This window comes from Adelges cooleyi, unplaced genomic scaffold, assembly GCF_023614345.1.
Source record: "Adelges cooleyi isolate 19-005CV unplaced genomic scaffold, UGA_ACOO_1.1 ACOO_flye_CR_arks_rails_tigmint_CR_PRNA_106, whole genome shotgun sequence".
Lineage (NCBI taxonomy): Eukaryota > Metazoa > Arthropoda > Insecta > Hemiptera > Adelgidae > Adelges > Adelges cooleyi.
The window spans coordinates 68,173-84,483 of record NW_026095759.1 but is presented as its reverse complement, the minus strand read 5'-3'; the positions used below and the strand labels follow the sequence as shown (position 1 = coordinate 84,483).

General features: G+C 28.3%; 1 protein-coding gene across 4 annotated transcripts; it reads left to right on the top strand.

Moving 5' to 3' along the window:
- Nucleotides 1-218: 218 nt before the first annotated feature.
- Nucleotides 219-11,821, top strand: LOC126837309 (atlastin-like). Of its 4 annotated transcripts, XR_007685500.1 has the most exons (19): nt 219-323; nt 1,548-1,758; nt 1,843-2,028; nt 2,091-2,305; nt 2,367-2,487; nt 2,551-2,696; nt 2,794-3,009; nt 3,095-3,248; nt 3,314-3,516; nt 3,581-3,823; nt 4,444-4,584; nt 4,644-4,769; nt 4,831-4,909; nt 4,972-5,120; nt 5,385-5,534; nt 5,610-5,769; nt 5,844-5,993; nt 6,197-6,292; nt 8,038-8,244. XR_007685500.1 is itself a non-coding variant. In XM_050571165.1 (18 exons), the coding sequence occupies exons 2-17, from the start codon at nt 1,666-1,668 to the stop codon at nt 5,976-5,978; spliced, it is 2,517 nt and encodes an 838-aa protein (XP_050427122.1). In that variant the 5' UTR covers nt 219-323; nt 1,548-1,665; the 3' UTR covers nt 5,979-5,993; nt 6,197-6,339. The 4 variants fall into 4 exon arrangements, 3 of the variants coding, with proteins under 3 accessions (XP_050427122.1, XP_050427138.1, XP_050427131.1); XM_050571165.1 differs by lacking the exon at nt 8,038-8,244 and having other exon boundaries at nt 6,197-6,339; XM_050571181.1 differs by lacking the exons at nt 4,644-4,769; nt 4,831-4,909; nt 4,972-5,120; ... (3 more) ...; nt 6,197-6,292; nt 8,038-8,244 and having other exon boundaries at nt 3,581-3,720; nt 4,444-4,522.
- The last annotated feature ends 4,490 nt before the right edge of the window (nt 11,822-16,311 follow it).

Sequence of the window (16,311 nt, the reverse complement as noted above, 5' to 3'; positions counted from 1 at the left end):
CCCCGAAAACGAGTTTTTTTTATTATATAGAGATAGTACTTAAGCCAGACAAGTGCCGTTTTATTTATTGATTATAGTAATTATTCAGGTGACGTTAAGGGGAATACACATATACCTATTATGTATAGGCACGTCATACATAATTCAAATTTAATAATAATATGTTAATTTGCTTTCGCATGCGATGATATTGATTATCGTACAAAATTACATCATAATATAGTCATTTCTAAGGGTGAATCTACTATTAAATAATCTATTAAGGCATTTATTTTAAGTGCTCGCCCGATCGAAGGTCAACTACTCCGCTCGAGTCATATTAGGTAGGTATATATAAAATTATTTTTCGCTTGGGATGGAACAGAAAAGGTGTAATTATTGGTCGAAAAAATAATGAGTTCAGTATTATTATTTTTGTGTCTGAATTACTTAATAGCTTGTCAATAGCTGGCCAAACTTAAAAAATTCACATCCTCCTATTTTTTTATAATCCAAAAACCACATACCTACATGTTTTCAAAACGAATGTTTTATTTTAGTATGTACCTACTCTATTAAGATTTAGAACCCCTAAGCATTTAAAAAAAAAAATATTATAAGTATATTTTATACATACCATTAACATGTGAAGATAGTTTTAGTCAGGTGCACTTACATGTGCCATAAAAAAAGTAAAAAATTGCAATTATATGTGTCATTCATTGTTATTAAATGACTTATTTCCTTGTATCTAATTGAATTTTGAAATAACGAGCTTTTTGCAAATTAATGTGTATGAAAAACAATACAAGGATTCATTCTGTCTTTATGAGAAATTATTGTTTTTTTAACTGTTCATCACTGCGCATCACTGACTTTCATTGTTTCTTATCTAATCTGTTGTGGCCCGTGCTAATACTTTCAAATTACAGGGTATAATAAATAATAATTGGTATTTACTATTTTTCTTATATTGTGTGCTGTTTGTCTGTTTATTGATGGTGTTTTAAGTTTTAGGTATATTATGTCTAATGCCACGCTATGTTCTCCTGAAGTCAGATGTTTATTATGTAAAATGTGTTGAGTTTTTATATTCTGGTAAGGCACTACTTATTACATAGAAATTCTTTAAATTCAGCAACCTCTCATTTAGTTTTTCCTAACTGACTATGCAAAAAGTATTGGTATATTAATTCCTGTCCATAAGAGCATAATCGTTTTGATATGTAGATCTATCCTATGCATTTTAACATTAAGGAGCTATTGTTTTAACTATCCATGTCATCTTTGGTTAGCTGACTATTATTATACACCTGGAAGTATAAAAATTTCAAGTAGCTATAACTTTTGAACTAGAGGAGTCCACTTCTAGTTTTAGTTCTATCTAATCTGTAAAAATTATGTTTATAAATTATATCATAATATATGATTTCAATCGACTGATAAATCATAAATAAGTATTGTTGTTGGGTATTAAATTATTATATATTGTATTTTAGTTAATAAATAATTAATCTGGTTAATTTGTATGATAAGTAAATTATGTTGTATTGTATTTTCATTTTTAGATAATCGTGGTAATTCTTACAGCTCAATAAAATTAATTTATACATTGCTGTTGACCATCAACTAACAGTTTTAAATTTCAACGAGTACTTCAAATACAATTTCAAATTATTTTTAAACATGGTAGCTTATGACGAAAAAATTATTGAAGGTCCCAATAATAATAATGAAGCATTGGTTTATTCAGAGAAAGTTCAAAATACAATTGACGAGGTAGCTTTGATCACACATTCAATTCATTTTGTATAAATGAACGTTATACTATATGTATATATTTTATTTTATTTTAAATTTTAGATACTACCAAGTAACAATTCACTGGATAGACCTGACTTTGACACAATTGATTATATCAACATGATGTTTCCTACAGAACAGTCTCTAGCTAATATAGGTGATGTCATCAATTCATTAGAATGCAAAGTAGATTCTATTAAAAGTGAAATAAGATCAGATATTCTAGGACAAAAAGAAGTCAAAAAAGTATATAAAGTTCTTTACGTCTTATTATTAGTATGTTCTGTTAATTTGTGATTTTTACAAAGGTTGGACAAGCTGGGCTTGAGGAAGCACAGTGTTATATGAAACAATTGTTCAGCCAAATTAAAGAACTTAAACAAAAAGCTGAACACAGTGATGAAATTGTCAAAGATATTATATTAGATATAAAACAACTAGATAGTGCTAAAAAAAATCTCACTGCGTCGATTACTATTTTAAATAACTTGCATATGCTAGTTTCCGGTATTGAATCGCTCAGGTATGCAATTTGCAATTTTTATATATTTTTAAAGAGCTGTAATGCTTCAAATGAAAATTAGGGGATTGACTACTAAGCGAGAATATGGAGAGATTGTAATGCCTCTACAGGGAGTCACCGATGTCATGAAACATTTTAAAAATTATACAGACATTCCACATATTGCTCTATTAGCAACAGAAGTAAACAATACAAATATTAAGTAATTGAATAATCATTTGAGTGTTAACTATTTTTGAATACAGGTAAAACAACTACAAGAATCGTTAGCGTCACAAATTATGGCAGACTTTCATGAAGCATTTTCAGGATCAAATGCAAAAAATGTTGTCCCTAATCGACAAATGGCTGAAGCGTGTTTGGTTGTTTCTATTTTAGAATCCAAAGTAAAGTAAGAAACTAAATAATAAAATAATATATTTTACGTATTATGTATGCGAAGTATTTGATTACTTGAATTAAATTAGCACCACAATAATATTTTGTAGAGATGAACTATTGGAATGGTTTATCAACCTTCAACTATCAGAATATACACATTTATTTGATAATGTTGAAGATGTAGCCTGGTTGGACAATATAAATCGGCGCTATGCCTGGTTTAAACGTCAATTTTTGCAAATTGAAGAAACGTGTAGAGCAATATTTCCTGTTCAATGGGAATTACCCAAAAGAATTGCAGTTGAATTTTGTGTTATCACCAAGTGTGTAAACTAGTTTTGAAATTGTGGTTTTTATTTGATATTGTAAATAAAAAAAATACTTAGTTTTATCATAAATATGTTATAGAAATGAACTATCAAAGTTGATGGGCAAAAGGAAGAATGAGATGGATGCAAAACTTTTGTTGTATGCAATTCAAAAAACTGTTGCATTTGAAAATTTAATGTCTAAAACATTTAGTGATAGTACTATAACTCAGACAGAAGATGCTTCAAAATCTGTTAGTGCAATATTGTCTAATGTGAAAGATAAAACATTACTTATATTTTTTTTTAATTTGTTCAGAATCAACAGTTAGCTACTATTACTAAAGTAGAAGAAATTGTTCAACCATTATCAAACGAATTGAACGTATCGGAGAATATTATAGAAAGCGTAACAACGCCTGTAAATAATATTGGCATAAAGAAAATTTCATCTTCATTTGATGGTTTGATAAGTGATTGTTTCCAACCATTTCTTTATATTTATATTGACAGTGTTGATAGGTAAATACGTGATGTTAATATTATTCATGGTTTAAGTATGTAAATGTTTTTTTTTCCTTTTAAGAAATTTATCAGAACTCATGGAACGATTTGTTAATGATGTTAGAATAACTTTAGCAAAAGACAACATTGATGATCAAACTGCATATGTGTTACCGAATTGTGCTGATTTATTTTTGTCCTATAAAAAATCTCTAGTACAGTGTACAGAACTAAGTAACCATAATCCTATGCTTGCTTTATCTTGTGTGTTTCAAAAATACCTCAAAGAATATGCATGTAAAATACTAGAATCTAATTTACTAAAGTAAAATCAATACTATTATTATTAATACTTATTATATTCATAAAACAGTGTGATCCGTTTAACGTATAACACTCATTTACTTTAAAAATATTTACAATTTTGTAGTTTTTACAATATTAACATTATTCAAGTTTATCTTTTTTGGTAAATTTCAGAGATTACCTTTTTAAAACTTAAATAGTATTTTAATCCACTGGTTATTAACCAGTTTTGAATAATTTATTTTATAGTTAAAAATTTAGGACAGGAGTTGGAGTGCAGTTGAGTAATGTGGGCTAATAAAAAAAAAATACTACACTTGTCACTTACCCTACTTAACCATAAATACCTAATTAATTACTTAAAACTGGTTATCGAGCAATCAACATTTTTGATAAATTATGCTTAATTTAAAAAGTTTGTAAAATATATAACTTACTACTTAAGTTACAAAATTTGCTTTGGAATTTACCAAAAAATATAAATTTCAATAATGTTTAATATTGTAAAATGCCTCCAAAAGGAAAAACTACAAAATTGTAAGAAAGATTGAATATTTTGAAAGAAAATGAGTTTCTTATGTTAAACGGATCACCATGTGTAAACTAATGTTTTGTGTATGTACACATTGAACATTGAAGAATAAGTCATACTTCTCTCGCTACAAATGTATCTAATATGACCATCTTTATAAGAGATCTACAAATACTTCCAAATGGGACGTCTGATGCTAATGTGAAGAATGTTAATAGTACGTCACAAGAGCTTGCTAAAATCTGTTGGTAAGTGTATTATTCACAAATGTGTCAAACTATTATTATTAGTTGATTTTACTTGAAAGTATTTTGACAACTGCTGATTATTGTATGGAGACCACGCAACAATTGGAAGATAAACTAAAAGAAAAAATTGATCCTAGCTTAATAGAAAAAATTAGCATGACTAACGAACTAGAAGTTTTCCAAAAGTGAGATTTCTCATAAGTCAAATATTTTTTTTTTTTTATTAACGACAATTAACGTTTTTAGTATTATTTTCTTGTCCATCGAGCTATTAGTTCAACAGCTGGAAGTCGATTTAGAACCTGCACTCAATACTATGGTTAAAGTAAAAAATGATTCATTAAAATTTAAAAACAAGTCTACATGTACTTGGTCGATTTTTTTAAGGTTTCGTGGCAAAACATTACAGCTGTTGGTGATCAGAGTGAATATGTCTCTCTGATATCTACTCATTTAAAAGCTGTTATTCCTGTTGTTTGTAATTATTTATCATCGTCTAGAAAGTATTTTACCGAATTTTGTATTACGTTTGCAAAGTAAGTAAGAGCTAAATTAACTAGGCAATGCATGGCAAACATTTTTTCCAGTAGGGCATTTGCTCAGTACATTAAGTCCAAAAAAAACAATGTGTTCCTATATATGTATATATATTTCCATAATATGCATTCATCTTTTACATAAACAAATCAGAAATTATTCTAAAAAATGAGCAATATCCCCTGATATGTATAATATATGAGTTGTGTAAGAATTGTTAATATCTCATGCTTAATACGAAAAAACAATTGTTGGAATTTCAGCTGTTTTATTCCAAAGTTTATAAAACACTTGTATAAATGTAAGCCACTGTCAAATATTGGTGCTGAACAATTATTATTAGATACCCAATTATTAAAAACAGTTCTTTTGGACTTGCCATCAATGAATCTTGAAGATAAAGCTCCAGCTGGGTAATCGGTTTTATTGAACAATAGTTTAATACTGGTGGTTATGATTAGAAATGATTAAATCGAAAAACATTTTAGTTACACCAAAGTCGTAGTCAAAGGTATGACAAAAGCGGAAATGATACTTAAACTTGTTATGACACCTACAGTGAAACACTATACATCATTTGTCGATGAGTACTTAAAATTATTACCAGATTCAGATATGACTGAGTTTCAGAAGATTTTAGAAATGAAGGTAGTTGTTATAGAACATTTTATATTACACTTCTAAATAAATATATATACACATATATATATTTTTTTTTTCAGGGTCTGAAAGCAGCAGAAAGAAATGAATTGCTTACCCTATTTAGACCAAGAAATCCAACGGGTAGTTTTGTTACAAGCACTGCAGCTTTATCCAGTTTAAAACAATATACTAGCCGCATTAAAAAAAAAATCTAATATCCAACTCAAATAGTTAGTCGATATACATAACGTTAAACTTTATTTTTGTAAATTAATGTACTCTTTAGAAATATATCTGTTTATTGTGATTCAATTACACAAATTTCAAATTTGATTAAAATTGTTTAGTTTATACTAGAGCTAAACATCTATACTTAACATGCCATTAATGATAAGAAGGTAGCTAACCTATTTTTTTAATTTAAAATGTTTAGGTCAGGTTGTTCAAACAAAATCATTAAAAAAGTTACACGAGCCGTCCAGAACTAAAGTGGTGTAAGCAACGGAACTTCAAAGTTGAGAAATGAAAGGTTAAAGTTCAAATTCTGCCTAGTCATGTTACTTTAGACTGTGTGAAAACATGACTTTTGACACCACTTTTGCTCTTGACAGGTCAAATTACAAAAATTCAATATAAGTTACGAGTTATAAAACTTTTATTCGTGTTAAATATCAAAAGCGCTTTTCTTTAATTTAATTACCATCATACAAATAATATATTAATATTTTAATAGTTAATCTGTAATATAAATATTTTTTATATTGTTATTCTATACATTAATACTAATATATTCTTTTCCAAATAGGAAATATCATACTAATTAGTAATTACTATCCGTTATGTATATTTTATATTCTATTGATTATTTCATGGTTGAATAGACTAGATACCTTATTTAATGTAAGATTAATTGTTGAGGGGATTGAAAATTGGTCTTTTTTAAGTTTTTAGGCCAAAAAGCCTGACAAAATGTTGACTAGGACTGGGTTTTTTTTAATAAAATCGGTTTTGTACATTATCTAGCAAAGTAGTCGAAGAACCTGAATCTCTTTACAAATGTATATCAAATCTTATATATCTTGTATAAGCATAATTTATTTCGATTTGTATTGAGTCAAAGTTTAACTTATGCACTTACCGAAGAACATACAAAATATCTAAGTGAAAACGACACTTATTCTAAGGAGTCAATGTCTAGTTAGTAGTTGGATTGGTAAAAATATAAAAAGATTAGTTTTGAAAAACGCATAAGTACTATTTTGTTGATAAATGATACATTTAAAAATCCGTTAGTTGATTGCCACACATTTTCACTGGCCAATAACCAAAATAATTTCTTTTAGAGTTTTGGAAGTTAAAAAATTTAGAGGTATCATATGGGTTTTTATTTGAGAGCATAAGTTAACTGCACTTCTTCTCCAACCTTGTATTAATAATTCTCTGAAAGTAGTTAGTCAAATTTAGTTACCAACAAGTTAACATTTCTACTATTTATGTAGCATTTTAAGTTTCTAAAGTTTGTGATAGCTTGTTATATCTGATAAGGTTCATTTATACCTTATTACATAAAAGATTGGTAATATTTTGTTAATTTTTAATACATTTTTTTGCGTTTTGTTTTACCAAGTTCAAAATTATAAAGAGAAATGTAATTAGTAAACACTAAATATTATAGATTTATAAGTTAGTTTTTCATTTTTTTTTTTCACAATACATTATTTAATGAAAATTAAGTGTTTTTACTTAAATTTAGTTGAAATTTTTATAATTATTTAGCTTAAATAATATATTATTAACTAAAAATCTAACGTTTTGGAAAGATTACAATCAAAACATACTATTTCCAAAGATCAAAGCAAAATCTACTCAAGTTGAAAAGTAGTACGTTTTGATGCAACTCGATAATTTAAAAAATCGTATTAGAGTATATGAATAACAAATGTCCAAGAACTTTTACCAACAACACTTTGTTTAAACATAATTTATCTGTTTTTAACACTTTTCACGACGCCTATAATTCAAAATTTTAGTACAACAGTAAATAGCTTAAATCAACCGCCAATTTAAAAGTAGTGTACGGTGACAATACATTGTGTACAATATTTTTTCTCCTTAATTTTTTTGGTTGCACTGGTTATAGCAGAGCCCAAACTACCGTGCAGTTCCCATAAGAGCCCTTGTATTTTAATTTTTATTCTGTATTTCTGTGCTGTGCCAACCGCCACCCAAGTCAGCTGTTACAATATTATTTAAGTGTACAATTATTAATATTAGGTACAATTTACAAAATGCGTTAACAATCAATTAAAACTATTGCCGAAATTGATAGCAAGAGCCAAAGCCATGAAGAACCTGAAATCCACGATAAATTTCTCATTCTATCATCTATGGATAAAATTTCATTTGATGTATTTTCACAACCAGAACGCGAACTGTGTACTTCTGCTGCGTTTATTTTTAGTTTTTACTAATAAATTAGCTATTTGGGTAAGTCAATATTTTGAAATTAATTATACTAAATTGACAAGCTTATTATGTTGTTTTCGACTAATGTGTGTGAATAATATTTGTATATTCTGATTAAAAAATGACATTAAAAATATTGCTGTTCTTTAAACGGTGTCTGTCCGGTTTAGTTTGGATTGTTATTTTTTTCATAACATGTATTCCGTTGTTAGACTTCACCGCTAAAGCGGTTACTGCCGACGTCAGTATTGTCCTTTGTTTTCACTTTCGATTTATGAATGATAAACCCTACACGTAAAACTTTATTTTAATGGCCAAAAAAAATCTTACCCTCTTAACAGATTATCTGATGTAATCTTCGAATGTTTGATTTAATATTTATACTTAAATAATCATTCTTCTTTAGCTCAGCGACAAAGTTAAGAAAATTTCAATTAGGTTTTAACGATTCCATTTCATTAAAGAACTATGAACATTGATTTACTTTGCAGTAAAATCTCTTTAAATTTAAATCTTTGTTTCATGTTAATAGCTTATATTATTTATAACCTGGAAGATAATTTTCATTTAAATGTATTTGCCGAGTTATTTTTTTGTTGCAAATATGCATGTATAGCATTTAACTGAACTAGTTTACCAATCAAATTGTGTAATTTATATTTAGACAAAATTAAAGAAAACATGGATTTGATTGAAAATGGTCATCCTGTGCCCATCGTGCTAGCCGAAGAAAATCATAAATTTACACTCGATGAAAAAGCACTTGAAAACATTCTTCTTGAAGAAGATATCAAAGACAGAAACATTGTTGTTGTTTCCGTAGCTGGTACTTTCCGCAAAGGAAAATCTTTTCTACTCAATTTCTTCCTGAGATACATGAAAGCTACAGTAAGAAAATATGAATATACATAATTAAAAAAAAAAAAAATAATAATAGCCATGATAAGAAATGATAAGAATACTGATTATTATTATTAGTTTGATACTAATAAAAGAATAGTTAATAAAATTAATAAACAAATGTATTCTTACGTAATAAATAACATGTTTCTAGTATTGTGTAAATCTCGTCGAAGAAACCAACAATTGGATTGGTTCGAACGAATTGGCTCTACAAGGATTTTCTTGGCGCGGTGGTTCAGAAAGAGACACTTCCGGTATTTTAATGTGGTCGGAGGTTTTCAAAGCTACTTTAGACAATGGCAACAAAGTAGCGATTGTACTTTTAGACACTCAAGGTTCATTCGATAGCGAAAGCACTGTTAAAGACTGTGCGACCGTGTTTGCCCTGAGCACAATGCTGAGTTCTATACAGATTTACAATTTGTCGCAAAACATACAAGAGGACGATCTGCAACATTTGCAAGTAATACGTCAAAATAAACGTACAATTTGTTTATTGTATTGAAATTAAACCGACTAAATTATTATCTAGCTGTTTACGGAATACGGACGTTTGGCGCTCGAAGACACTGGGAGAAAGCCGTTTCAAAAATTGCAGTTCTTGGTGAGAGACTGGAGTTTTCCGTACGACGTCAAATACGGAGCCGAGGGCGGCCAGTTGTTGTTGAAAAGGAGACTCGAAGTATCGGATAATCAACACCCGGAACTTCAGGAATTGAGAAAACATATCAAGTCTTGTTTTTCGGATATTAATTGTTTTTTGATGCCTCATCCCGGATTGAAAGTAGCGACAAATCCAATATTCGACGGTCGGCTTTCTGGTAAGTTGCAACATAAAACGTTTAGTTAGTGTGTAAAAATGTTAAATATTAGATTGTCCGTAGAAATCGAAGACGAGTTCAAACTACATCTAAAAACGTTCATACCAATGTTGTTGAAGCCTTGCAATTTGATAGAAAAAGAGATCAGCGGACAAAAAGTTAAATCCAAAGAGTTGGTGCTGTATTTTAAATCCTATGTCAATTTGTTCGCCGAAGACGATTTGCCCGAACCTAAATCCATGTACATCGTAAGTATCGGTTATGGAAATAATAGTAGACTACTCTTCTAGCTCGGTGTAATGTATTATTATTATTTTGTTAGGCTACCGCAGAAGCAAACAATTTGTCTGCCGTAGCGTCGGCTCGAGAAGTGTATCGTCAACTGATGGAAAATATCTGTGGCGGCAAGAAGCCATACGTGAACGTCAAAACTCTCGACGAACAACACTCTGTGAACAAATTTGTTGCGTTGGAAGAGTTTGAAACAAAACGAAAGATGGGCGGTGAAGAGATTTCCGAATTGTACAAGACCAAATTAGAAACCGTACGGCCACATACAATTAGTTAATTAATTATATATTTTCAGAGTTGAAGAGTGTTTGTTGTATTTTAACAGTGTAGGTTTTTATAGGGTTTATGTAAAACAGAGGCTTCCAGTTGTATGTTTAGGGACTTAACATTGGTGGTGGTTGTATGAAAACATACATTGGGTCTTTGATTCCATATGATAATATTGATAGACTATAATTTTTATTCTGAAGAAAAACGCACTTAATGTTAATACAGTATAAATTGTACTTTTCATAATAAATTTATAATAATTAATTTTCTTTAAAAATTTTATAGGCATACTATTGACAAACTTATCTTAAGACACTGACAAACAATTTTATCATTTATTTAATAATTTCGTTTAAATATCTAAATACTTTAAACAACAATATTGTTTGTTAAAAGTAAAAAGTAAGTTATGAGTAATTGAAATATGCTGTATACCCGTATTTCCCAAAATCAGGGAAGCATTTTTTATTGTGAGTGTGAAAAAAAAAGTTGAATTATTCAGTTTATTGCTAGTTCTGGTTATTTTACATGATTATTCATTTACAAAATAATTACTTTCGCAGGACATCGACGAAGAATACGAGCAGCTCAAATGCCACAACAAAAGCAAAAATATTTTCACGGCAGCTCGTACGCCGGCCATATATTTTGCGTCCACTGTCGTTTGTTACTTTTTATCCAGACTGGTCGGCGTGCTCAGAATGTATGCATTGGCCAAATGCTTTAGCTTTTTCATGGGCCTTGCGTCAGTTACCCTTGTACTGTGGGCGTACACAAGATGCAGCGGCGAACACGGTGAACTGATTGAAATGTTCGACGAACCCGCCAACATAATTTGGAACAATGTAAATAAAGCATCTAATGTATTTCCTTAAAAGTATAATATAATATACATATGTATTTTTTTTTCACACAAAAATGTTTTAACCGTGTACTGGGTTGATTTGTAGTTGATGAAGCCGAGTTACGATTTGTTTTTACGAAGCCATGTTGAACAAGCGATTACCATGGTGGGTAAAAATTCAACGAGTCCACGGAAGCTGTCAATCAAACGAAAGGTTGTATTACAAAGAACAGTCTCTCGCGTGTACAGTTCAAAATTGAAAAAGCTGCGAAGCAAACGGTGTGCTTATAGCGAACAAACGTAGTCGGATGCGGACCGTCCGTGTGGAATTTCTACCTAACTTACTAATTTGTATATTTCAATCCCTATTTTCATGTTGAATTTATTACGTTATGTATACATCATTTACTGTGATGAATTTTTACATTTTTTCCATTGGATTTCATCGTTAATGAATCCAAACTTGTACCATTGTTGTATGTTCAAAACAAATTTATCAAATTTTTTATGTACCAATTTACCAGTTTTTTTTTTGTAAAATTATTTTCAATTTAGGCTTATTATAAAAAAAAAAGTTATTTAACAGTTTTCGACGTTTTTATTTGTTTAAACTTGTTTTACTATATTTTATTAGCCGAAAAACAATATAATAATTCTATAACGTTTTAAAATATTCTTCACTCTTTTCTAGATGTAGTATAATTGATAGTTTTTTTTTGTCCTAGTAAAATTTGTTTATTTTTAACGATTCTATATTTTGATTACTTGTTTTTAATATTCGTCCACTGAAGAAAGGTAAGTTTTAAACAAACTACAACTTGTTTTTAACTAACATAATGTTCATTGAAAATGTCTTCTTCGTCTTAGCCTTCATCCCCTCCACTCAACACAATCTCCCACATCATCTCATACACCACAGTCGTTCACTTGTCATTCACAATCGCTTCCGACCTATTCCCCTTTTCCTTCCTCAAATCATAGAGAAAGTTTTTAAGTGTTTTCAGTGGCCTGCGTCGTAGAAAAATTTGTATAAAAAACTAAATTTCTTTTAAAGCAAAGAAATAAGCAAAAACAGCACTTTTAAATATTATCATTTATGGAATCGTCTAAATATGACATGAACTATCATTAAAGTGGTTTAACTCCTTTTAAGTATTTTTTCACATTTAATTGATTTTTCATAACATTTTTTTTTATGTTTAATATGAACTTTTCCAAAAAAACTTCTGTAAACCGGTTTTCTAAACTATTATTTATTATTATTATTATAAAGTAATAATAGTTATGATTATTATTAAAAGCCTATTATTTATAAAGTGTTATTTTCAGGCCCGTATTTAAGGGAGGGCTTGGAAGGGCAGTTGTTCCTAGCGGCAGGGCTTAGGGGCGGCAAAATTAATTTTAAAAATATAATGAAAAAAAAAATAATAATAATAAACGGATAATAAAAATGTTCCAAAAAAAATATATTTTTTTGCCAATCGGTTGACAGATTTTACCCAATAATATAAAAACAACGATAACTGACATTCATAGTTTATTGTTACACCGCAGACGGGCGACGGCTTTTGCCAGTGACAGTGTTTTTTAGTGTATGGTGTTAAGTATACACTATTAAGTATTTACTACTTTTAGATGTACCGTGAATATTATATTGTTAATAATATAACAATGTAAATTTTATTATTTTTTACCTTTACTCATTTAAGGTGTTCCATCTTACATTTAAAGTAAGACATTCATTTTCTCAGAAAATATAAATATTTTGAAAATAGTGGTTTTCCTATGCTTGTAGGTACATAATTAACATTTTTTTTTTTTTTAATACGCTGAACATTTTTATCTCGTCTCTTTTACCGTAAAACAAGTATAGAGATCTCGTTTTTTTAAATGGGATCATAATATGTTATCTTAGATATTACATTCCCCCTTATAATATTATCATTTGACTTTGGTTTATCAAATTCCAGTAGCCAACAAATTTCATATTTACAATCGCATTGTCCGATAGGCAAGAACACCGAAACACAATGAAATGTTGATAATTATCGACTTGAGGATCTTATCTACCGATGGTATTGATGATAGTGTTGTCAATAAAAATATTATTATTTAATTGGTATGCTAGTGTTGTAAAAATCGAACAAAGATTGATGTTAAATTCAAATCTTAACAAACAATAGTCATAGCAAAGCTGATGAAAATTAAAAATTCAAACGCTAACACATTTCAATATGTCTTGTCTACATATTTATGGAATTAAAAACGTATGTTCCCAATTGAAGTCCATACTTTTTTTTTTTTAAATATAAGCGAATGCGATGAAAATAAACATTTCCTAAGTACTTAGGATACTATAATAAGTGTTAAAGATAAAAAATTATATACTAATAATAATAAGTATTATATAATAATAATAAGAATTAAAGATATAGTAAAATATGTAACTAAAAGTATTGAAAAAAAAAATTTTTAAAAATATTTTTTTTGAGCTTTTTTTGGGAGGGGGCGGCAAATTTTATGTTGTCCCTGGCGGCAATATTTGTAAATACCGGCCTGGTTGTTTTAACTTAAACTAGCCATGTTAGTTACTAATTTTATTAGGGGAAAGGAAAGCGCTATTTATTAAGGGACAAAGGATACGCAATATTTGACAAAAATTCATCCAGTAGCCGACTAATAATTTTAATGTGAAAAAATATTAAGTTTTTCTAGTTATAATAATACTTTTAAAGTTATTTTTCTTCGAGTTATAGCAAATGTTTGATAAAAAAAAATTACTTTCGTGGAAACAATTTTCTGTCATACCATCCAAATTGTGGACGGATTTCAATTTTTCTTTTTCTTATGTGAAGCTTACTATTTTTCCTATGGGGGCTCTAATTAGCCGATTTTTGATTTGGCACGGATTTATTAGAAAAAACTAAAAGTAAAAATATAATTAATACATTTGAGCAATTAAATTGTATCAAACATATTGTTAATTTTAATAATATTATGATGTTAAAATGCCAGTTACGTAACTGTCCGCAAAGATAATTAGTTTTCAACATGAAAACTATAAACATGACACACATTTTGTGCTTATCTGGTAAAGACAATGTAGTGTAAATAAATGTATAATACTAATAATAATATATCTAATCTCATATACACAGCGGCACGTACGCTCGATATTGTATTTTAATATGTCGGTTTAATTGAAATAATCTAGACTAGTCCCCTTAAAAAATATACAGCTATATCCCTCCTGTTAAAACAAAATTTGCAGGAGCAATTTGTTTTTTTTAAGGCAATTTGACTATTTTAGCTGTATTCAATAATACCTAGTAAATTCCTTACATTATTTTCTTAATCACTCCTCCTCCTCTAATCTTGGTTCTCTCACTTCTTGATTTGAAGTCTGAAATATTTCAGCATTTTGTAAAATATTCGATTTGTATTCAACTATTTGGCCCTAATGCCTTAATTTAAGAGATAATTAGATAATAGTATTATAATTTTTCAACGTGCAATCACTATGCAGTATGCCACATTAAAGTGATTTAACTTTTACGTTCAATAAACCGAATTGGAAGAAACAAAAATTAATAAAACTGAATAGAAAAAAATAAAATTGTGCTATTATTGCGATTGAAATACAGCAAAAAATGTCACTCGTCAAAACATTTGTAATAAAAATAATATTATAACAAAAGAAATATTTTCATTATTGCTAAATAAAAGTTTTATATAATATAATATAATATATTAATTATTATAAATTAAAAATTAGAAAAAAAATGTATGTCTGTGTAATATTTGATTTGTTTTACTTAATTATTTTACAAGACAAAAAAACAAAAATGATAATAATAATAATAAAAATTGAAATGTACAGTACCTATGTTTGTTCTGTTATTTATTTTAATTTTAGCTTGAAACTGAAAAGGATTTGCTGGTAGGGCTAAAAATAAAAAAATAAATCACTCCTATCCATTCAAAATCGTTTAAAACACTAAAAAAATGTACCTAACCATTTTTCAACTTAAAATTACGGTTCTCTATCAACTATTTTAAGTATATTTTAAATATTCGAATTAGTTCTAGATTTGTATAGAATATTCGTTAGTTATAGTACTACCGATAAATGTTGACAAGTCAAAACAAAATATATCATAAACCCTTTGGCCTAGAACGCTTTTAAATGCATTAATTAAACTCCTTGTTAATTTACATCTTAATATATCTCTAGCAATAATTAATTATTTATATTAATAATAAAAACGATCGAAAATTTATTTTAATTTATAAGTCACATATAAATTCAAAAGGTGCTTGGGGAATTTTAGCACCCCTACACTCAAAATTACACCCCCCAAAAATTTAAATTCGAACTAATGCATATTAATACAATAATTATATATGCTGCTGGTTTTTACAAAATGTTTAAAACCGGATACTAAAAGTTACTAAAAGCAATTCATGGATCTCAAAAATATATTTGACTTTTTTATTATGTTAAAATGAAAAATACAATTTAAATTACATTTTGATCATGAAGGAAGCATGTTATTTTTAAAAAAAATTCAAATCTTGTTTTTATACTATAAAATTTCAAATTTTATTAAAGTTATACGTGTAGGGAGCATGTTAATAAATTTTGTACTTGAATAATTTAAATTTTATACGTGGTATTTTCACCTTGAAAAATTAATTAAGTTTTAAAGTATTTTAAACACGCACCTAATAGGTTGACATTATAATGAAATTACAATTTCAAATCATTAGTTTTTATAGTAGATAATAGTAATAGAAATAATAGAGTAATAAGATAAAAAAAAAAGAACAGTTTATATAGATGGAGATGACCTATGGACATATGGGCATAGGCTAAACGGGTAGAAAAGTATACACATTCGCCAATTATGATAGAGGAAGGGTAGGAGTTAGGTTAGGTTTTAAAATGTAAGT